The following is a 23,560-nucleotide window of genomic DNA, read 5'->3' on the forward strand; positions in this document are numbered from 1 at the left end:
CACTGTTTATAATAGCCAGGACATGGAAACAACCTAGATGTCCATCAGCAGATGAATGGATAAGAAAGCTGTGGTACATATACACAATGGAGTATTACTCGGCCATTAAAAAGAATTCATTTGAATCAGTTCTTATACAATATTCTAAGACTGAACAAGAAAGAAATGGAAAATATTAACAGACCAATCACAAGCACTGAAATTGAAATAGTGATTAAAAAACTTGCCAACAAACAAAAGTCCAGGATCACACGGCTTCACATGCAAATTCCATCAAACATTTAGAGAAAAGTTAACACTATCCTTCTCAAACTCATCCAAAAAATTGCAGATGGGAAAACTCCCAAACTCATTCTATGAGGTCACCATCACCCTGATACCAAAATCCAGACAAAGATAACACAAGAAAAGAAAATTACAGGCCTATATCACTGACGAACACAGACACAAAAATCCTCAACAAAATACTAGCAAATCAAATCCAACAATACGCTAAAAGGATCAACATGACCAAGGGAGCTTTATCTCAGGGAATTATCTGAGATAAAGGATTTATCTGCAAGGATTCTTCAATATGCACAAATCAATCAGTGTGATATACCACATATTAACAAACTGAAGAATAAAAACCATATGATCACCTCTTTAGATACATAAAAAGATTTTGACAAAATTTAATACCCATTTATGACAAAAACCCTCCAGAAAGTGGGTATAGAGGGAATTTACCTCAACATAATAAAGGTCACATATGACAAACCCACTGCTAACATCATTCTCGATGGCGAAAAACTGAGAACATTCCCTCTAAGATCAGGAACAAGACAAAGATGTTCATTGTTGCCACTTTTCTTTAACACAGTTTTGGAAGTCCTAGTCATGGCAATCAGAGAAGAAATAAAAGGAATCCAAATCGGTGGGGGGAAGCAAAACTGTCACTGTTTGCAGATGCCACGATACTACACATAGAAAATCCTCAAGATGGTACCAGAAAACAACTAGAGCTCATCAATGAATTCAGTAAGTTTGCACAATACAAAATCAACACACAGAAATCTCTTGTATTTCCAGACACCAACCACAAAAGATCAGAAAGAGAAATTAAGACAACAATCCCACTTACCATCACATCAAAAAGAATACAATATCTAGGAATAAACCTACCAAAGGAGACAAAAGACCTGTACTCTAAAAACTCTAAAGATGCTGATGAAAGAAACCAAAGATGACACAAACAGATGTAAGAATATACTGTGTTCTTTGATTGGAAGAATCAATATTGTCAAAATGACTATACTGTCTGAGGCAATGTACAGATTCAGTGCAATCCCTTTCAAATTACCAATGGCATTTTCCACAAAGCTAGAACAAAAAAGTTTTCTAATTTGTATGGAAATACAAAAGACCCCAAATAGCGAAAGTAATCCTCAGAAACAAAAACAGAGTGGAGATGACTCCCTGACTTCAGACTATACTACAAAGCTACAATCATCAAAACAGTATGGTACTGGCACAAAAACACAAATATAGATCAACAGAATGGGATAGAAAACCCAGAAATAAACCCAAGCACCTATGGTCAATTAACCTATGACAAAAGAGGCAAGAAATACAATGCAGAAAAGACAGTCTCTTCAATAAATGGTGCTGGGGAAATTGGACAGCTACATGTGAAAGAATGAAATTAGAACATTCTCTAACATCATACACAAAAATAAACTAAAAATGGATCAAAGACCTAAATGTAAGGCCAGACACTATAAAACTCTTAGAGGAAAACAGGCAGAACACACTTTGACATAAATTGCAGCAATTTTTTTGATCCACCTCCCAGAGTAATGAAAATAAAAACAAAAATAAACAAATGAGGCTTAATTAAACTTAAAAGCTCCTGCACAGCAAAGGAAATAATAAACATGACAAAAAGACAACCACAGAATGAGAGAAAATATTTGCAAACAAAGTGACCAACAAGTGATTAATCTCCAAAATACACAAATAGCTCGTGTAGTTCTATGTCAAAAACATAAACCCAATCAAAAAAAAAATGGACAGAAGATCTAAATAGACATTTCTCCAAAGACGACATACAGATGGCCAAAAAGCACATGAAAAGATGCTCAACATCACTAATCAGAGAAATGCAAATTGAAACTACAATGAGATATCATTTCTCACTGGTCAGAAAGGCCATCATCGAAAAAAATCTACACACACTAAATGCTGGAGAGGATGTGGAGAAAACAGAACCCTCTTACACCCCCACTGTTGGTGGGGATGTAAACTGGTACAGCTACTATGGAGAACAGTATGGAAGTTTCTTAAAATACTAAAAATAGAACTACCATATATGACCAACAATCCCACTCCTGGGCATATATCCAGAGAAAACCATAATTCGAAAAGATACATGTACACTAATGCTTACTGCAGCATTATTTACAATAGTCAAGCCATGAAAGCAATCTAAATGTCCATTGACAGACTAATGGATAAAGACGATGTGGTACATATTATAACAGAATATTACCTGACCATAAGAAAGAACAAAGTAATGTCATTTGCAGCAACACAGATGGATCTAGAGATGATCATACTAAGTGAAGTAAGTCAGACAAAGACAAATATCATATGTTATTAGTCATTTGTAGAATCTAATTTTTAAAAATAAGTGAATTTATTTACAAAACAGAGAGAGACTTACAGATATTGAAAATAATCATAGTTACCAAAGGGGAAACTTCGGTGACAGAGATAAATCAGAAGCTTGCAATTAACATACACACACCACTATATATGACAGATATCCAACAAAGACTACTGTATAGCACAGGGAACTCTACTCAATATTCTCTGATGACATATGAGAAAGAAATCAGAAAAAGAATGGATAATTGAGTCACTCTGCTGTACAACTGAACCTAACACAACATTGTAAATCAACTATACTTGAATAAAAAATTTTTTTAAAAAAGGACAGATTGATACTGCCACTGACAAAAAAAATTCCAAGTAACTCATGTTCAATTGGAAAAACACCTGAAACCCAAAGGTGACATTTGCCTGACATTTTTCATTTGGCCCAATTGAGTTAGTTTACTTGGAAAAGTTCTACCACAATATTTGACCAGTTTATTTTTAGAACTTTTAAGACACTAAGTTAGCAGATTTATAAATGACAAATAGGATAAAACATCAAATTGGAATTCTTTATTATATATGCAGAATTGAGGATTTTCCCCTAAAGTATGTTAGTTGCTCAGTCATGTCCAACTCTTTGTGATCCCATGGGCTGTAGCCTGCTAGGCTCCTCCATCCATGGGATTTTTCCAGGCAAGAATACTAGAGTGGGTTGCCATTTCCAAGAGACTATAAATTACCTAAAAGCTTTAATCATCACAGTGGTCTCTTGCTTTGCTATTTACAAAACACTGTCATAGACATCTGTGTTGAATTTCAGAACTAGCCCATGAGGCAGGCTTGGTAACTGACTCTACTTTGTAGGTGGGAAAATGAGGCAGAGAGAGTAACAGCATCACCCAAGGTCACACAGCAAGAGCACAGCACTCAGGGCTCGAAACAAGCCAAATCTTATGCTCCCCAGGGCCCAGATGAGGCTTACAACTTCCTAGACTCACTTTCTGAAACTGAGACACTGGGAAGAAGGGGCAAAACAGCTTATCAATCTTAGGCAAACAGTTTAGATAGCATCACCGACTCAATGGACATGAATCTGAGTAAATTCCAGGAGATAGTGAAGGACAGGGAAGCCTAATGTACTGTAGTCCATGGGGTTGCAAAGCGTCAGACATGACTTAGTGACTGAATAACAACAAAAAGCAAACAGATCACAGAAAAAAAGAGGTCAAATTCAGATTTTCAATCTCAGAGGAAAAGCCTATACAGAATAAATCTTCCTCTTTGATCATGGAAAACACACACACACACACACACACACTCACTCTCTCTCTCTCTCTCTCTCTTTCTCTCTCTCTCTCTCTCCCCGCCCCATCTTGGCTTAATAAACTTTAAGAAGTGATACCCCATCAGGGATTTCAAACAGCCAAGGATCCCATTAAAATCTACTCTTAGCAGGAAAGTATCTGAATTTAAAGGCAAAGTGCCCTTGCAACAATTTAAGAATCCATTTTAATGATCTCATTACATGTTTACATGAAATAAGAAAATGAATGATGTAGAGGATTTTAGTTAACTAAAAACTTTTGAATATTATTTCAGTGAAATGCCTTAAAAGGAATAAGTAAAACTATAAAATTTCTATGGTGGTTTAAAAGTATCTGATTTTCAAAGCAAAGTATTAGTCAGTACAACGATAAGATGGCAAATGATTTACCATATAGTAAGATTGTACTGGCTCATGCCAGGCTTTAAATACATTCTAGGTAATCTATAAGCTTATCTCCCAGCAGAAAATAGGATATGATGAATATTCAAGTTAAGGTTGGCTGTGCCAAAATGAAAATGAGATTTCAGAATTAATATTTCTGCCAAAGACATTAAAAAAAATCTGATCGGATTTATGGCAACACTGGTCATCTAAAAACTACCTAAAAAACAACAGAGCCCATATTCACTGGACAGGAGGCACCTTCACTAATCCCAACCGGAATTTAGACCTAATTTTATCCACTGCTGCTCAATACTAACATATCTGAGGGCAGGTCAATGGAAAGAATGTTGCAAAGTGTCATTTAAATCCAATTTTCCCATCTCCTAAGGAGGAGACAGCCTACCAGTTCAGGGTCAGGAAGTCAACAAATCCTAACCAAGTGCCACGTGGGATGGGTACTAGTTGCTTGGAGTATCAAGTTTCAACTGGGATTGTGGGGTGGGAAAGAGGGGGGATGTCCATAACCTATATCTGGTCCCCTGTATTTTGCCTTCTAGTATCTTTTTTGGTAAGAATGACCAAAAAATAAGTCATTTTTATATTTTATAGGTATGATTGAGATATGTCCATTTACCAGTTTTTTATATTTTATAGGTATGATTGAGATATGTCCATTTACCAGTTTTTTCAAAGAAAGACGCCATATATAAGCAAACTATGCTTACTCACAGAGGTGAATGGAGTCATTGGGCTGAAGTTCAGACCACTTGCAGTGAAATATTTATAACATCAAGTGTAGCATGAATTACGGAGAAGGCAATGGCAACCCACTCAAGTACTCTTGCCTGGAAAATCCCATGGACGGAGGAGCCTGGAAGGCTGCAGTCCATGGGGTCATGAAAAGTTGGACACAGCTGAGCGACTTCACTTTCACTTTTCACTTTCATGCATTGCAGAAGGAAATGGCAACCCACTCCAGTGTTCTTGCCTGGAGAATCCCAGGGACGGGGGAGCCTGATGGGCTGCCATCTATGGGGTCGCACAGAGTTGGACACGACTGAAGCAACTTAGCAGCAGCAGCAGCATGAATTAAGCCACACATATGTTGTTCTTCCAACTAACAAGGCAAAAAAAATGTGCAGCTTTATACTGCAAGCTAGGGTGCATTCATCACTTCAGATGGTAACAATATCCTGTGATCTCACACTTCACAGTTTTGACTTTGGGTTCCCTTTGAAAACACTACCTCATACTGTCATTTTTAGCAGCTTCCTTCAACTCTTTTATAAAGGAATCTGCTTTGACATGACTTTCTTTGGCAGATTTTTTGGCAACCTATTTCCTAAAACCTTTTCTGACCAGCAGCTAGTGACCTCATCGTCTAAAAGGTCTGTGTCACACATTGCCTTCAAGATGTGGGCAGTTTTAGAGATGAGCTGCTATCACACCCTGCAAACTGCCAAGAGGGTACTGCTGAGCTTTTCTGTTAGCGTGGCAAAATTGCAGAAATTTCCTTAATTTGTTCTCTAATCATCTCCTTAAAATGACCACCAGTCAACACAAGAGGACCCTTGACTTCTACATCAACTTCGATCATAATACCCTCTTTGTTTTTAACAAAATCAACTGCTCCTTCAAGGTCATCACTAGGTGCCAGGACTTTTACTGATTTGTTCCCCCATTCTGTGTTCTAAGCTTCCCAAGTGGTGTCCACCACCACATTCTGTGGAGGGCAACTGAGTTCATTTCATGGTGGTGATGGTGACTCACTGCTAGATATGGGGCCATTTTCTTTCTTTTAATCCCTTCTAATTTCCTTTTTTCCATGGACCAATTTCCTTTTTCTTAGGTGGTTCTCTGAAAAGAAATACGCAGAGCTTATGATTCTCATCAAGCATGCCTTACTAGCCAGAAGTTTTATAAAAATTACTTAGCAAGGACAAGTATTTTGGATGCGAGATTTTTATTCTCAGGACAGAGAACACATTTTTTTTTAATGAACCCATCCAATAAGTCTTGAAACTTTGGCCTTGTGAGATCCAACTGACAATCCAACAGTCATTCTAAACATCCAGATGGACTTTGCTTCCAGCTCACAACTAATGTATTTGGAGGGATACACTGAAGGCCAATCAAGCACCTTTATCATGTAAACCATTTTGTTTCATTTATTCTACTTCTTTTGCACCCCCCTACTTCAACCTTTAGTCACACAGAGTATCAGGTATGGACAGAACTGGTCTGATAAAATGCAGCTGGCACTGAGGCTATTTTTACTTATTGGATGCAGACATATTTTATCATATTCTGGTTACTACTGCTGCATGAAAAAAATCATCTCAAAATTTAATGGTACAAGTCTGAGTTCTGGCTCCAAGTAAGATGGAATAAATACATTCCACTCTGTCTCTCCATGAATGCAGCTACAAAAACTAGACAGAGTGGATGGAATAGCTATTTCAGGAGTGTGACGAGTAAGTGGAAGCAAGCAGACTGCAGATGACGACCAGGTTTCTGAGTGCCACCAAGTCAACAGCAAGTTCCCCTGGTTTTCCGCAGCCTGGCCTAAAGGCAGCATGAATTCAGAACTGGGTGCTAAATGCAGATACAAATAGCACCAGGAGACACCATCTTTAAAAAAAAAAAAAAAGGCAGGAAAGGAGGCTCCTAATGCTCAGAGAGTGAGGGAAATTCTCTACTGTTTCCTTTGTCCCCATGTAGCCCCAGGCCCCCTGCAATCCTGCAGTGGTGATAGCAGGTCAGTGGCAAAAGGGGCCTTCTGATGTCGGGAACTGAGAGAGGGCAATCTTGTGCTCTAACTGAAGGAGCTGTGGTCCCAAGGGAGGTGCTGGTTGTGACTCTTCATTGGTTTTTTCTCCTTCTGAAATCCTGGCCCCAGACATGGGCCCAGCTGTAGGAAGTGTGAGGCTGAGTGGAGTAACCGGCCACAGGACTGAAAAGGGGAGCCTCAGTAAACCAGAGAGTGCAATGCTGAACAGGACTAACAAGGCCTGAAAATCCTATCTGACACCACAACTGAAATGGAACTTGGCAGCTTAAACCAGCTAGGCCAACTGTCTGCTAAAGCAAAAATATCAACAGACTCCATAGGATATAAAGAAGGGCTAGAATCTCCTAACATAATATTCAAAATGCTCCAGAGAGAAACCTGTTGCTTGGCATTCAAAGATGCAGGAAAGTTTCGACTCACATGGGAAAAGACCATCAACAGACTCCAGTGACAAGATGGTATCACCAGACATCAGAATGATTTCACAATGACTTTAAGAAGTTATTATAGAAATTCTCCAAGAAGTGAGGGCAAACACTCCAGAAAAGAATGGGAAAAAAGTCTCAACAACTAAAGAACTGAATGGAAATTTTAGGAATGAAAATTTTAATAAACAAAAGAAAAAACTCACTAGATTGGCTCACAAGAAGAATGGAGGTGACAGAGGGTCAGTGAACTTAAGAGATGGATCAATAGAAATGATACAATCTAAACAAGAGACAAAAGACAAAGGGTTGAGGCCCGAATAAAGATCTCCTAGAAATTAAGACCCTCTCCCAAAGGCCCATAAACCAATAAGAAAAAGTGGGGAGAGTTATGAAGAGGCAGCTCTCAGAAAAAGAGGAAATATGCTCAACTTCACTCAGGATAAGAGAAATACAGACTAAAACTAATTGACCCAAGGAAGCGAAAGTAGCAGCTTATTTCCTCTTCACCTGTTTGGTCTTACTGCATGTTTCTCTGACTTTTCATTTTGTTTAATTTACTGTGTTTGGGGTCTCCTTTCTGCAGGCCTGCAGGTCGTAATTCCTCTTAATTGTGGAGGCTGCCCCCCATGGTTGGGAATTTGCTGTGTAACACAGGGAGCTCAAACCCAGTGCTCTGTGACTACCTAGAGGGGTGGGAAGTGGGAGGGAGGTCCAAGAGGGAGGGGACATATGTACACCTATGGCTAATTCATGTTGATGTACAGCAGAGACCAACATAATATTGTAGCAATTGTCCTCCACCTAAAAATAAATCAAAAAACAAAAAACTAATTGATTTATCTCTTAACCATCAGGCTAACAGGAGTCAAAAACACTGGCAACCTGTTTTGTTAGTGAGGCTATAAAGAAAGACAATGGCAGAACTCACAGATGGGAATCTGACACTATTTACCAAAATTATAGGTGCATTTATTTTTTAATTCACAAATACCTTTTAGCTACCCAATCACAAATATGCCCATACATGTATTAAATGGCCCATGTGTGAAGTTATTCATTGCAGCTTCAGTTCAGTTGCTCAGTCGTGTCTGACTCTTTGTGACCCCATGAATCGCAGCACACCAGGCCTCCCTGTCCATCACCATCTCCCGGAGTTCACTCAAACTCAAGTCCATCGAGTTGGTGATGCCATCCAGCCATCTCATCCTCTGTCATCCCCTTCTCCTCCTTCCCCAATCCCTCCCAGCATCAGAGTCTTTTCCAATGAGTCAACTCTTCTCATGAGGTGGCCAAAGTACTGGAGTTTCAGCTTTAGCATCATTCCTTTCAAAGAACACCCAGGACTGATCTCCTTTAGAATGGACTGGTTGGATCTCCTTGCAGTCTAAGGGGCTCTCAAGAGTCTTCTCCAACACCACAGTTCAAAAGCATCAATTCTTCAGCACTCAGCTTTCTTCACCGTCCAACTCTCACATCCATACATGACCACTGGAAAAACCATAGCCTTGCCTAGATGGACCTTTGCTGGCAAAGTAATGTCTCTGCTTTTGAATACGCTATCTAGGTTGGTCATAACTTTCCTTCCAAGAAGTAAGTGTCTTTTAATTTCATGGCTGCAATCACCATCTGCAGTGATTTTGGAGCCCCCCCAAAATAAAGTCTGACACTGTTTCCACTGTTTCCCCATCTATTTGCCATGAAGTGATGGGACCAGATGCCATGATCTTCATTTTCTGAATGTTGAGCTTTAAGCCAACTTTGTCACTCTCCTCTTTCACTTTCATCAAGAGGCTTTTTAGTTCCTCTTCACTTTCTGCCATAAGGGTGGTGTCTTCTGCATATCTGAGGTTAGTGATATTTTTCCTGGCAATCTTGATTCCAGCTTGTGCTTCTTCCAGCGTTTGTCATGATGTACTCTGCACATAAGTTAAATAAGCAGGGTGACAATATACAGCCTTGATGTACTCCTTTTCCTATTTGGAGCCAGTCTGTTGTTCCATGTCCAGTTCTAACTGTTGCTTCCTGACCTGCATATAGGTTTCTCAAGAGGCAGGTCAGGTGGTCTGTATTCCCATCTCTTTCAGAATTTTCCACAGTTTATTGCAGCTTAGTAGCAAAAAACTCTACATTCAAGTGTCCCTTTAAAAAGGTACTGATAAACAATACATCCACCCAATGAAGCACTATTCAGCTATAAAAAATAATAAGGAAGATTCCCACATTCTGATTTGGAAAGGTATCCAGGCTAAGTTGTTAATTTAAAAAAGCAAGATGTAGACCAGTGTGTTTGGTCCGGTACCTTTTGAGTAAGAAAGGGAGAATAAGAATGCATAGTCATATGTGCTTATGTTGACACAGCAGAAGTGCTCAAACTTCTGTAATGGGTCAGATAATAAATATTTTTGACTTTGTGGACTACACAGTCTCCACCATTGCAGCCCCAAAGTGGCCACAGATGGATGGATGTGTTCCTAAAACTGTACTTACAAAATAAAGGCAGCTTGCTTGCAGGTTGCAATTTGCTGACAGCTAACATAAAGAAACTCCAAGGATAAATAAGACACTAAAAAAACTTAGAGGAAACAGCATAGATGGGATAATAGATGGGATACATAAGTCGGTCTCTGAAATTAAGAACTCATGGTGTTAAAGAAGAGCTTCAAGAAAGTTCAAAGATAAACCACAGAATGGGAGAAAATATCTGCAAATCATATATCTGACAAGGGATTTGTCTCCAGATTAAATAAAGGATTTTTACAGCTCAATAGCGAGATGACAGATAACTCAAGTGAAGAAAAGGACAAAGGACCTGAACAGACATTTCCACAAAGATACTGTTGTTGAGTCGCCAGGTCGTGGTGAACTCTTTGCAACCCCACTCCAGTATTCTTGCCTGGAGAATTCCATGGACAGAAAAGTGGTGGGCTACAGTCCATGTGATTGTATAGAGTTGGACACAACTGACTGACTAACACTTTCAGGCAAGGAAACTGGAGTGTGCTGCCATTTCTTTCTCCAGGGAATCTTCCTGACCCAGGAATCAAACCCATGTCTCCTGCATTGGCAGGCCGGTCCTTTCCCACTGAGCCACCAGGGAAGCCCAAAGAAGTTACACAAATGGCCAATAAACACATGAAAAGACATCTGACATCCTCAGTCATCAGAGAAAGGGAGAGCGAAATCAAAATGATGTAACACTTCAAGCTACTAGGATGGCTGTCATTTTAAAAAGACAGACAAAGTAACAAGTAAGGATGTAGTGAAATTGGAATGCTTGTACGTCTCTGATGGGACTGTAAAATGGTGTAACTGCTTTGGAAAAGATTTTTGGAAAGGTGTTCCTCAAAAGGTTAATGGATGCAATCCAAGTACCCATCAATGGATGGATAGATAAACAAAATGTGGTTTATCCATACAGCAGAATATTACTAAGCCTTAAAAATGAAGGAAATTCTGATACATGCTATAACATGGGTGAACCTTGAGGACACTATATTAAATGAAAAAAGCCAGCTCCCACACACAAAACCCCAAAACCCCGGGCCAATCACGTGCAGCCGCTCGGGCACCCACATGCCGCCGCCGGGGCACCCACGTGCCCCAAAACCCTACAATTCCACTCACGTAAGGCATTGAGAGTATCAAATTCAGAGACAGAAAGTAGAATGGTGGTTACTAGTAACTGGGGAATGGGTGCACTGGGGAATCATGATTTATTAAATCATGGTTATTAAACATGGACCCATTAGGGTCCAGTGTTTCAGTTTTGTAAGGTGAAAAAGTGCTGGAGATTGGTTACACAATATGAATGTACTTAATGCTATTAAATGGTACACTGAGAAATGATTAAGATGGTCAACTTTATGATGTGTTTATTTATCACAATAAAAAAACTTTTTCAAAGAATATCAGAGTTAACCATATGACCCAGAAATCCCATTGCTAGATATAAACCCAAGAGAAATTCAAAGATACGTCCACACAATAACTTGCAGCATTATTCACAATAGCCCAAACTGGAAACAGCCCCAACATCCATTAACTGAAAAATGGGAAAACGCAATGTGGTATATCCACAGTACAGTAATAAAAAGACGATGAAGGGCTGACATGCCATAACATGGATGAATCTGGAAAAGGCAGTAAGTGAAAGAAGACAGTCACCAAAAACCTAGTATTGTAATAATTTCATTTATATGAATAAACAAACCTATAGAGACAGTTATTATTCCTGGCCAGACAGGAAAACAGAAGTGGTCATACCCTGAGCTGCTGTTGGCATTCACTTTTTTGATCCAGGTACTGGGTTACCCCAGTTACCATACAGTTAGTGAAAACTCATAGAACAGTACACAGGATTGTGCCCTTTTCTGTATAGATGCTATACCTCAACTGAAAGAAACAATCAAGAGCTCTTCACTAAGCAGGGCTTTGTGCCTTCTCCTCACCTTCATTCTGGAGCACAGGACGAGGAACAGAGTTACAGTGGAATTTCCAACCTCAAAACTTAGGGGAAAAAATTTATTTTTTACCAACTGCAGGAGTGTAACATGACCCTACAATGTGATTACTGTCCAAAGGATTTGAGTCTCCAGTCTTCATTATTTCAATATACACATTTCCTTCCATACTGAGGTTCTGATGTGTTTATCGCTGGGAGCAAGAAGGCAAAGACATGCAGGACTGACATTCATTGAACACTTACTAAGTTCAGGGCACTCTGCTTGAATCTCTACATACAGTTTTTTTTTTTAATGGGGCTCAGAGACGTTAAGTAAATTATCCAAGATCACATAGTCTATAAATGACAAGACAGCAATGAAAACTTGATCCGTAAAGCCAATGTTCTTTGCCCTCTGCCACTCACATTGCCGGGCCCAGTGGAACACGATGATGGAACATATGTTGGCAAAGTTTCATCATGGATCTGTTTTGTCAGTTTTTACTCCAGAAGTCAGAAAGGCAATTTGCCTAAAGGACAACTTGCCTTTCATATATGTTGCTGGATGGTGAGATGAAAGGGAGGCAGCCATGGTCCTGCCAACTAGACTCAAAATGCCTGGAGTACTCCTCCTGGGCAAGGCCCATCTCCCAGATGTTTGAATCAAGGTATCAGGATGGGTCTATCCAAAGTCACCTGTGTCAAACTTCATTTGAGATGAATGACAGCCCCCGAAGTAAAAGCTCAAAATATAAAGCTTTTAAAAGAACACGAAGAAGAGTAGCTCCAAGACCACAACCTGGAAATAGGCAAAGATTTCTTAGAGGGGACACAGAAGACAACCTTAACAGGCAAAGATCCTTAATTACATTTAACCCAAACTAAAATTTTCTGCTCATCCAATATCACAAGTAGATGAAAAAGCAAGTAACAGTATGAGACCAAATTTTCAGAAAATAAACTAACAAAACACTTGAATTTGGAACACATAAAGAACTCTTCTAATCCAATAATAAGATGACAATGCAATTAAATCAGTAAATGGGGACTTCCCTGCTGGTTGAGTGGTTAAGATGGCAGGCTCCCAGTGTGCAGGTGGAGTGGGGAATGGGATGGTGGTAAATGGCTTCAATAGACACCTCACAAAGCAAGGTATCTGCATGGCCAAACAGCACATGAAAAGGTGTTCAACATCACTGATCGTCAAGGAAAGGTGACTTAAAACCACAATGAGAAACCACCACATTTCCCAAGTAGCAGGGCCAAAATAGAAAAGCTCACTAGCACAAAGTGTCGTGAGCTGCCAGAACTCTGGTGGCTTTTGGTGCAAGGGATATAAAATGGTACCCCTTTGAAAAAAAATGTTTGGAAGTTTCTTACACCTACCCTTTGATCTGGAATCTGGGGCTTCCCTGGTAACTCAGATGGTAAAGCATCTGCCTGCAATGCAAGAGACTTGGGTTTGATCCCTGGGTTGGGAAGATCCCCTGGAGGAGGAAATGGCAACCCACTCCAGTATTCTTGCCTGGACAATCCCATGGACAGAGGAGCCTGGTGGGCTACGGTCCATAGTGTCACAAAGAGTTGGACAAGATTTAGCAACTAAACAACAACAACCCTTTGATCCAGCCATTCCACTCCTAGGTATCTAACCCAAAGTAGTGACAACATTTGCCATCAAGAAGACCTATATACAAATGTCCACAGCAGCTCTATTCCAGAAACTGGGAACAACCCAAATGCCCTTCAACAGGAGAATGGCTAAACCAATATTCAGGCAGTGGAATAGCACTTGGCATTCTAAAGGAACAAACTACTGATAACATGCAACAATACAGATGGACAGATTGCAAAAATGTCATGCTGAATAAAGAAGTCCAATACTGAAGAGTACACACCGTCTTGGTCCATTTAACAAAACTCTAGAAAAGGCAGTTTAATTGCTAAGTCATGTCCGACTCTTGTCACCCCATGGACTGTCGTCTGCCAGGCTTCTCTGTCCATAGGATTCTCCAGGCAAGAATACTGGAGTGGGTTGCCATTTCCTTCTCGACTAGAAAAGGCAAATCTAATCTAAAGTGACAGCATAACAGTCATTACCTGGGGCCATGAATGGGAGTGAAAAGGGGAATGAATGGGAGGGGATATGAGGGAACTCTCTGGGCAAATGGAAACTATATTGTGAGTGGCTTTGGTTACCTGGGTTTAGTCATTTCTCAAAGTTGTACAACTAAGATTTGCACATTACAATGTATACACATTCTGTACTAAAAATGGTTAAAAGTGCAATCAAGTAAGGGGTAAGGGGTGCGTCAAGATCAAGAAGAAAAGATGGCAGAACGTTAATAATTGTTGAAGTTGGGTAATGTACATGCTTGAAATTTACCATAATTAAAAACACTGAAGAAAAAAAAAATCTATGTTGAATGCTCCTGCTTACTCCTCCACCACTGTGTCCAGCTCTGCCTCCCCCTTGCACTGCCCTCTCACAGACCCCAACTCCTGAGTGAACTCTGCTTCTTGCCAAGGGCCACAGCTCAACTCCTGTCTGCTCTACAACTCTCCACCACCAGCCAAGCCCCAGTAACCACCAGGCATTTCTGCCAAGCCCTGTCACACCCAAGAGCTCAAAACCTGTTGAAGGGACTGGGAAACAAGAAGTTTTCCAGCTTGCTTTGCAGAAGTTCAGGCATCTCCCACCTGTACTGTCTGCCTAAGATTTACATGGCACCTCTCTTAAAGCCTGATACTTAGGAGGCTTTAAAAGATAGTTTATGGTTTGTATTCCAAAAACATGTAAATTGACTACTGGGAATTGAAAATGTGTTTTCCCTTGTAACAAATAATATACAGCCAGTAACACAGCAGGCTAGCCCACACATATCCATCTACCCACTGCACGTACTCCAGGCTTCCACAGCAATGCCTCAGTTCAATGCTACAGGTGTGATGCTTTTCATCAGCCAGTTCACATGACTAAGAGTTGGGTAAAGTTCCAGGTTCAAGGCTGAGTCAGTAGCAGAAAAAGTGGTTCAAAAGGAAGGAGGGTCAGCAAAGGGCCCCCATGGGCAAGCCAGCAGCCAAATCCAGCTGAGGCCCAGCCAGGGGCTTGTGTGCTCTGGTCCCTGGACATACAATCATTGCTGCCTGAGCCAGTCAGGAGGAAGGGAGAGTGGAAAAAGGCTTCTGACTTACAGCCGCATCTTTAATCTCCTACTGCACTTTCTTAAAATAAAATTACATTCATGGCACAGAAAATAAACATTATAGAAAATGTTGACAAACAATAAGAATTAGTATTCACAGCACACAGTCCAAACCACTGTTTCCAGTCCAGTGTGTCCAGAGTCCTTCCAGTCTCTTCTGTTTCATAGGTACCACCCAGGAGAAAGAGTCAGACCCAGAAATGAGTCATCAGGATATCTCTTATTTTTTAACAAAATCACAACTGCACTGTATCCAGGCCTGGCCACCATTTTCAACATAGTTTCTACAAGGAGTTACATTGACTCCTTTTGGGAGGCCTTGACAGATCTGCTTTATCTCAATAGGAGAAACCAAGTGTTGTCTGTGTCCACTGAGACTTAGTCTAAAAAGGAACTGGATGGATAATCCTAGGAAAGAGTCACAAAGAAAACTGCATCTGGTTCGCTGTCACTGAAGAGTTCATGGTCAGACAGAACATCTAACATTGAGTCAGTAATTATGTAACCACAATTGTGTTACTTGCTAAGAAACAAAACCACAGTGTGCACACAATGAACAGACAGGGATAGAAGTCCATGAAGGCTTCTCTGAAGACCTGAGATGTGAAGGCTGAATGTGTTTGGGACAGAGGAGGACTGCCAGGCAGCGGAGGCTGCCAGGATACAGTGGCTTCTAAGCAGATGACATGGACTGGAATCCACCAAGATTGGCCCAGCCTTGAAAGATCAGTTACAAAGCTGTTGGCAGTAACTTGAATGAGAGAAGCCAATGCTTGGACTATGATGGTGGCAGGGGGCAGGCAGAGAGAAGTAAAGCGGGTTTGAGAACCATTTGGAAGCAATAGGTTGGATTTGGCAATGAGGGACAGGGTGGAGTCGAGACTGATTCCTAGATTTCTGACTTGAACTGCTAAACTAATGATTTCATGCCCTTACGTTCTGCTGGAAATAGATGTGGCCAGTCTCCTGGGCAGGTATAGATGACACACATTCTAGAAAAAACACTGCCACGTGTCCCAGAGGACTGTCTTCCTTTGAAATTTATGCATTTTCCAGAACAGTGAGGAAAGTGAAAGTGAACGTGAAGTTGCTCAGTCGTGTCCGACTCTTTGTGACCCCGTGGACTGTAGCCCACCAGGCTCCTCCGTCCATGGGATTCTCCAGGCAAGATTACTGGAGTGGGTTGCCATTTCCTTCTCCAGGGGATCTTCCCGACCCAGGGACCAAACCCAGGTCTCCTGCATTGCAGGCAGAGGCTTTAACCTCTGAGCCACCAGGGAAGCCCAGTGAGGAAAGAGTGTGTACCAAATTCTTAGAAGTATTAAGACATCTTTAAGTCTCTTTTGCAAGCAGGAGCCAATGCACCTGTGGATTAAAGTTAGCTGAGAAACATGCAAGCATTTCTAGCAGAATGCACAGCAAGCTATCTGAGTCAGGAGGAGCTAGGTGATGCTGCTACCTCAGACAAATCCCCCACATTTCAGGGGCTTAACTACCATCCTGAACACACAGCCTTCAAGTCTGTCCTGATAGAGGCAAAGATTTGGTGGTGGTGTATCATCTGACTCGGCTGCTTTCCAAGTGACACTTGTTGATGCTGCTCACATTCCACTGGGCAGCGCTCATCATAAGAAGCCCAGCTAACTGCAAGGGAGACCAGGCAATGTGGAAACATCTATGGAAGCCTGGTGGGCACTCTCCATGCTACATAACGCATAAAGCTAATACATTTATGAGTAACATCATGGAAGGTGAAGTAAGACACAACCCACATAAAGGGGAGTGAAAGGAACTAGAGCTGGCCTTATTTTAAACCATTTTATGTTCTTTTTTGTTGCAAAAGTTTCAATGTTACTGTTAGATACAAACTAACAGAAGCACTGCTGCTGCTGCTAAGTTGCTTCAGTCATGTCTGACCCGGTGCAACCCCAGAGATGGCAGCCCACCAGGCTCCGCCATCCCTGGGATTCTCCAGGCAAGAACACTGGAGTGGGTTGCCATTTCCTTCTCCAGTGCAGTATCATTTAATCAGAAGGAAAAAATAACCTAGTCTCCAATACCAGGGAAACCAGGAGAGAACCTAGAATGTCTCCTCCCATTGCTGGCATGAACCTGATGGTCCAAGCATTTACATTCTATTTTCAAGGTCCACAGCAGCACAGTTAGGGGCCCCATGACTGGCATATATTATTACCAGTGACAATTCATTACATGAGATGATACATGGCTTGGCTTTCTCTTGGAAAGCCATGCCCTAGGAGACAACTTTCTAGCTGTTGGGCTATATTTTCATAACCCGAGTAGTACTCTCTTATCACTGTCAAAAAACCACCCCAAGTCTTAGGAACCTGACTAAATAAAAGCTTCTCTCTTGCTTATTGAAAATCCAAAAGTGGATGATCCTGGTCCAACAACTGTCCTCAAAAGAGTGGTTCAGGGATCCAGGTACCTTCCATCTCGTGCCACTGTCATCTTCTACAGTCAACCTCCAAGGTCCCCATGGAGACCACAGAAAGGGATGAGAAAGTATGTGAAGATCTACATACAAGCCATGCCTTGACTGAAAGTGACAGACATCACCTCATTGGCCAAAGCTAGTTTCATACATCCCACAATAGACTCACTGGGTGCTGGAAAACATAGTCCCCACTTCCAGCAACAATGAGCAAAATCAATCTCCTGACCCCCCGCCTAGCTCTGCCACACTTTATATCCTCCAAATGACTCTTGCCAGAACAAGGGAATCATCAAAGTCAAATAACTAACTGGGATACTGATGTCGTAGTCTTTGAATCAATGTCCAGGAAATGCAAGGATTTCCTGTCACAGGTGGCAATACTGCTTCACATTTAAAATCACTGTGAACATTGCTGAACAAAAAATCAAAAGCAGGGCCCCGAGTCAGGAAAGTAGCTTGCAAGTGAGGTTCAGAGTGGACAGAGGGTAGGCAGAGCCAAACACACCAGGAATGGGAAGCTCACCCAGTCCCCGGGCCTGAGTAAACAGGCTGTTCTGTCATCTGAGCAGTTAATAGCTAACTCAAGACAGCTCCATTTCAGCATCTAGGTGTAGGTCCTTAGACTGGTCATTAATGAAACTAACTGGAGAGGACACCTACATCAATAATAAGGTGCATTCCCAGGAGATACAGGCATTGTGCTCTGCTGGGCCAGAGCTCAGTCTAAGAGTTCACACTATAAGTGTATCCAATGACAGCATTGTGGGAGAACAGTTTCCCTGGTTGAAACATTTAGAAACCCTGAGACAGTTACCCAGGTTTCCTTCCTGCAGGATGTCTGAGTTTTTGGTATGTTCACAAGCACTGAGGACCCCCAGGAGGGAGGCTGCTCGGTACCCAACACACACAGTATGCCAGGCAAAGTCATGATCACGAATTCTGTTAAAGTACAGAAATGGGCACCTCAACAAAAGGCATCAAGGCATATCCAGAAGAAGGGGTTTCTCCTATAAAACAAAAAACCAGATATGCTTTGCTCTCCAAATCCTAGAAGTAATCGAGTGATGGATCCACACTTGCTGAATTTGATAGTTTTACTGCACTTGAGACTCTCATCTTTGAGGATGGATGTTAAAAAAACAAAATAAGAAAGGGTCCTTCTGTGGGTCAAAGGCACACAGAGATGACCACCACTTCTGTTAATGTAAAAAGAATGTCCCTCAAAAAGTTAAACACAGAATTACCATATTGTACCTAGCAATTTCATGTACAGGTAAATACCCAAAAATGTGAAAGCAGAGACTTGAATAGAAATTTATCCACCTATGACAGCATCATTCACAAAACCCTAAGACATCATGCTAACTGAAATAAGCCAGACACAGAAAAACAACTACGTATGAGTCCATTCATACAAGGCATCCAGAGCAGCCAAATTCATAGAGACAGACAGAAGGACAGGGGTTACCAGGGCCTGGGGGAGTGAGGAGTTGTGAGTTATTAAGGGGTACAGAGATTCTGTTCAGGATGATGAAGAAGTTCTGGAGATGGATAGTGGTGATAGCTGCACAGCAGGGCAACTGCGTTTAATGCTACTGAAATGCACACTGAAAAATGGTTAAAATGGCAAATTTTATGTTACATACACTTTGCCATAATTAAAAAAACAAAAGGCGATGAGTGCTTCCCTGGTGGCTCAGTGGTAAAGAATCTGCCTGCCAATGGAGGAGACACGGGTTTGATCCCTGGTGCAGGAGGAGCCTACATTCCGTGGAGCAACTAAGACGCTGAGCCACACTATTGAGCCTGTGCTCTCGAGTCCAGGAGCTGCAACAACTGAAGCTCCAGACCCATACTCTCCGCAACAAGAGAAGCCACCACAATGAGAAGTCCATGCACTGCAACTAGAGAGTAGCTCCTACTTGCCACGATGAGCAAAGCACACAGCAACAAAGACCCAGCACAGCCAAAAATAAATAAATAATTTTTTTTAAAAAAGCCGATGAGATGGTCCTCAGCCTTCATGGCCTGCAGGGGCTGTCTCTCGAAGCAGTGACCACATGCGCCCTTGCAGGTTGATGGCTCTCCTGCAGCCCATCAAATCACCCAGGCACTGGTGACATATAACCTGTTTTTGACCCACAAAGGATTACAGAAAACTGCACAAGGAGACAGGAAAACATGATCCAAGCCAGCCTTGACTTGCTCTGACTCAGGAGACAGGAAGTGCTTCAATTTCACATCTATGATCCCCCCAAACACACTTAGGACAGTTCAGTAGTTCCCCTCTCCTACAAGCATTTTTCTGGAACAGCACCGTCTGATGGGACCTTCCTCGATGAGGAAAACACTCTCCTCACTGTGTGTGTGGAGTTCTCAAAATGCAGCAAATGAGGAACTTCTATTTTATTGCATTTAAACTAACTTAAATGTAAAAAGCCACCTGTGGCTAGGGGCTAACATATCAGACAGCAAGGTTTTAGAAATTTTACAAAGAAGCCAGTGACAGATTTCTATCTTTTTGGTGGAGACACGAAAATGTTGTGTGAATGGCAGAGATTAGGAAGCCAGTGGAAGGTGGTGGTGATAGTGGTGGTGGGGCGTCTGTTTAAATCCATGAACCCATTTACTCAAGTTTTATGTACTGTTCATCAAACCTATGAGAAGAAATTATTAGTTATGATGATGTATTGAAAAATAATTTATTCAAGACCAGGCCCAGGTCAATGAAAGGGGGTACATAATGAAGCTGAAAATTCTAGGCAATCAGGACCCAGAACAAGAAAAGACCATGTGCTCTTTGTGTGGCTCTGGAATTGAAAGCCCAAGATCTCTGCCTGAATGAACCATCACACCCAACCTGACAGAAGCAGTTCTGGTAGTAGATGAGGCTTGTTTTTTACACACACACCCCACACCCACACCCACACCCACACCACAGAGAAGCAAAGCCACTGCACGCCAATTTTCAGAGCACCAGCAGGCAGGAGGCTACAGTTGTGCCTAATGGTCAAAGCGACATTTAACCATTCAGAGAAGAGTCTGTTCAACTTCATTTTCAGAAGAGAATGAACAGAAGTTGAGAAAACCGAGTGGTTCCCAGTGAAGTGGCTCCTGAACTTTTCTAAAAACGATGCTGTGCTGAAGTCCACTCCGAGTGGTCAGAAAAGTCAAGGGAGCATTTTCAAAGGGCCCAGCTGCCACTTGTTTGAACAAGCCTGCTACCCCGCCCCCCTTCCAGCTGGGGAGCATTTGCTCTGCAGAAAACAGATCCCAGCAAAGAATGGACGGTAATAAAGCTAGCTCACCACCTCATCAGCACAGTGTGGCCGGCCCCTTAAAGAGATTCTCCATCTCCCTTCTCAGGTGCTTTTGGGGTTAGGGCAGGCATGGTGCTCCTGTCTGACCCGTGGAGAAACCAAGGCACAGGCTCCCAGGTAAACTACTGTCTCACATGCAGTGTTTGTGAATGTCACCCAAGTGCCAGAGGCTTGTCACATAGCTTCTAAAGGTTACGTAAGGAAAACAGCCAAGCAACAATCCGTTCTATACCTGGAGTAACTCGTGCCAACCACAAGTACAGATTTAAGGCTGAGTGAGCTGAGGGTCCCATTCCAGCAATGGAGGAGATCCTAAAGCCAGGAACACTTCAGAAAGAACAAAATACATCTGCCACACTGGTGGTACAGCACAGCTGTGATAAGTGTGCAAAAGAACACGGGGGGGGGGGGTACTTCCCTGGCTGTCCAGTCTCGAAGACTTCTCCTTCCAATGCAGGAGGTGCAGTGTTCAATCCCTAGTGGGGGAACTAAGACCCCCACATGCCTTGTGGCCAAAAAATCAAAACATAAAACAGAAACCCTATTGTAATAAATTCAATAAAGACTTTACAAATGGTCCACACCAAAAAAACTCTTAAAAAAACAAAAAAAAAGAACACGGGGATATTTCCAAGAGATGCACCCCCACCCCCACTGTAACATCGACTTCCATTCTTGGCTGCAAAATGGAATCACCTGGGAAGCATTCAACAATCCTGAGGCCTCAGGTTCTGCTGTCATTGGTCTGGGCAACAGAAGTTTTTAAAGCTCCCCCAGGGGATTCTAATGTGGAGCCAGGGTTGGGACCCATAGAAGGGAGAAAGTAAGAGTAGAATACCTAGAGGGGAGGGGGACTCGGCCTCGTCTGGGTCATAGGCTATTTCTTGCATCAACTGATGTTTAAGAAAACTGAAGAATAAAGAAATATAAATGCTAGGGGTCTCTGTTTTCTTATGCGTAAAAGGGTACAATGCCCCCTACTCTCCCCTCCCCAGAAGGTAGGGCGGTCCTGGCAGGGGGTGCTAGGATAGGGAGGAGCTGGTGCTCTGGCGGCGCGGGTGCTAAGGAAAGTTGGGAGGAGTGGGGTGGGAGAGAGAGGGGAACCCGCCTCACCTGCGTCGTAGAAGGCGTCGAGCACGGCCGTCTCCCCGAAGTCGAGCTCCCCGAAGGGTACGGAGATGAGGTGGGCGCCCTCCGCCTCGCAGGCCCGCAGCAGGCACTGGCGCGCCCCCGCCTCGGGGCCGCCGGCCGCGCCGCCCCGGGGGCTCTCGCTGCGCACGTATACTGCCCGCAGCGCCCGCCGCGGCCCGCCCCCGCCCGCGCCCTCGCCTCCGACCCCCGCGCCCTCGGCCGCCCCCTCGGGCTCCGGCGGGCCCGGCGGCCCCGCCACGCCCTCGCCCACCGGCGGGAGCGGGCACTGTGGGGGCTCGGCCGCCGCCCCGACCGCCCCCGCCGGGGGCGCCCCGCCGCCGCTCTCCATGTGGCCGCCGGCGCGCCCTTCCTGGTCCCACCTCGGCGCGAGTGACCGGCGGCGGCACCTGCTCCCGGGACGCGGGAAGGGAGTTAGAGGGACCCAGCGCCCGCCGGTGGCCCCGCGACGGACAGGTGATGGCGAGTCCCCTGGGCCGCACGCGGAAGCTCCTGCCCCGCAGCCCCCGAGCGCCCTTTGAAGGCTCGGGCGGGAGGCGGGAGGCGGGGGCGGGGACGTCAGGGCCAGCGGAGGGCGGGGGGAGGTCTGGGAAGGGCGGCGGGGCAGGAGCCCGCCGGGCGCCCCCTGCCGCCTCCCCCGGGCAGCGCTCTGAGAAGGGCGGATTCACGAACTGCAGGATTTTGTGGTTTATTGCCATCGCTCCAGCCTTCGGGGGTCCCGATTTTTTCCCTCGAAACAATTTGAGGCTTTTCAAACAGACTAAAAAAAGCTCTTTCAAAGCGCCGGTTGGATGTCAATATTCAACTCCAAACTAAATACAGATGTAGTTTCAACTCAGAATCGAGATGAGAAGATGCTTATTTAAAACACTACTGATTTTGTACTGCGTGTCCCCAGTTGTGGAGAGCAGGGCCCTTCTGAGCCCATGCCCTGGAGGCTGCTCGTCCTGACTCTCACTGTGACCTTGACAGAAGCACCATGATGCACCAGCATCAAATTCTGTTGGCCTGTAGACCATTTCTTTCTTTTTTTCTTTGTTTTACTTTACAATACTGTATTGGTTTTGCCATACATCAGCGTGAATCCGCCATGTCACAATTTGTATGGAAATACAACAAACCTCGAATAGGCCATTTCTAGTTACAGTATTGCTTCCATTCTACGCTTTGGCTGTGAGGCATGTGGGAGCTTAGCTCGCCAACCAGGGACTGAACCTTGCACCTCCTGCACTGGAAGTTGAAGTCTTAACCACTGAACCACCAGGGAAATCCCTTAATAACAACTTTATTGAAATATAATTCACAAACCATCCAATTAACCCATTTAAATGGGTTTTAGTTTATTCTCAGAGTTGAGCAGCCATCACCATACTCAGTTTTAGAACATTTCCATCACACCCCCCAAAACCCAAGTAC

At 43.1% G+C, this 23,560-nt stretch overlaps 1 protein-coding gene across 2 annotated transcripts in view; it reads right to left on the reverse strand.

Moving 5' to 3' along the window:
• Positions 1 to 22,635, reverse strand: part of MAP3K15 (mitogen-activated protein kinase kinase kinase 15) — a 148,306-nt gene extending 125,671 nt beyond the window's left edge. Inside the window, exon 1 of one of the 2 annotated variants that reach the window (XM_060407716.1) lies at positions 22,109 to 22,490. In XM_060407716.1, the coding sequence (XP_060263699.1) occupies positions 22,109 to 22,475 (367 nt within the window). In that variant the 5' untranslated portion in view covers positions 22,476 to 22,490. Of the gene's footprint in view, positions 1 to 22,108 lie in introns of both variants that reach the window. The other variant, XM_042242252.2, reaches the window with a different exon arrangement.
• Positions 22,636 to 23,560: the final 925 nt, after the last annotated feature.

This window comes from Ovis aries, chromosome X (genome assembly GCF_016772045.2).
Source record: "Ovis aries strain OAR_USU_Benz2616 breed Rambouillet chromosome X, ARS-UI_Ramb_v3.0, whole genome shotgun sequence".
Taxonomy (NCBI): Eukaryota; Metazoa; Chordata; class Mammalia; order Artiodactyla; family Bovidae; genus Ovis; species Ovis aries.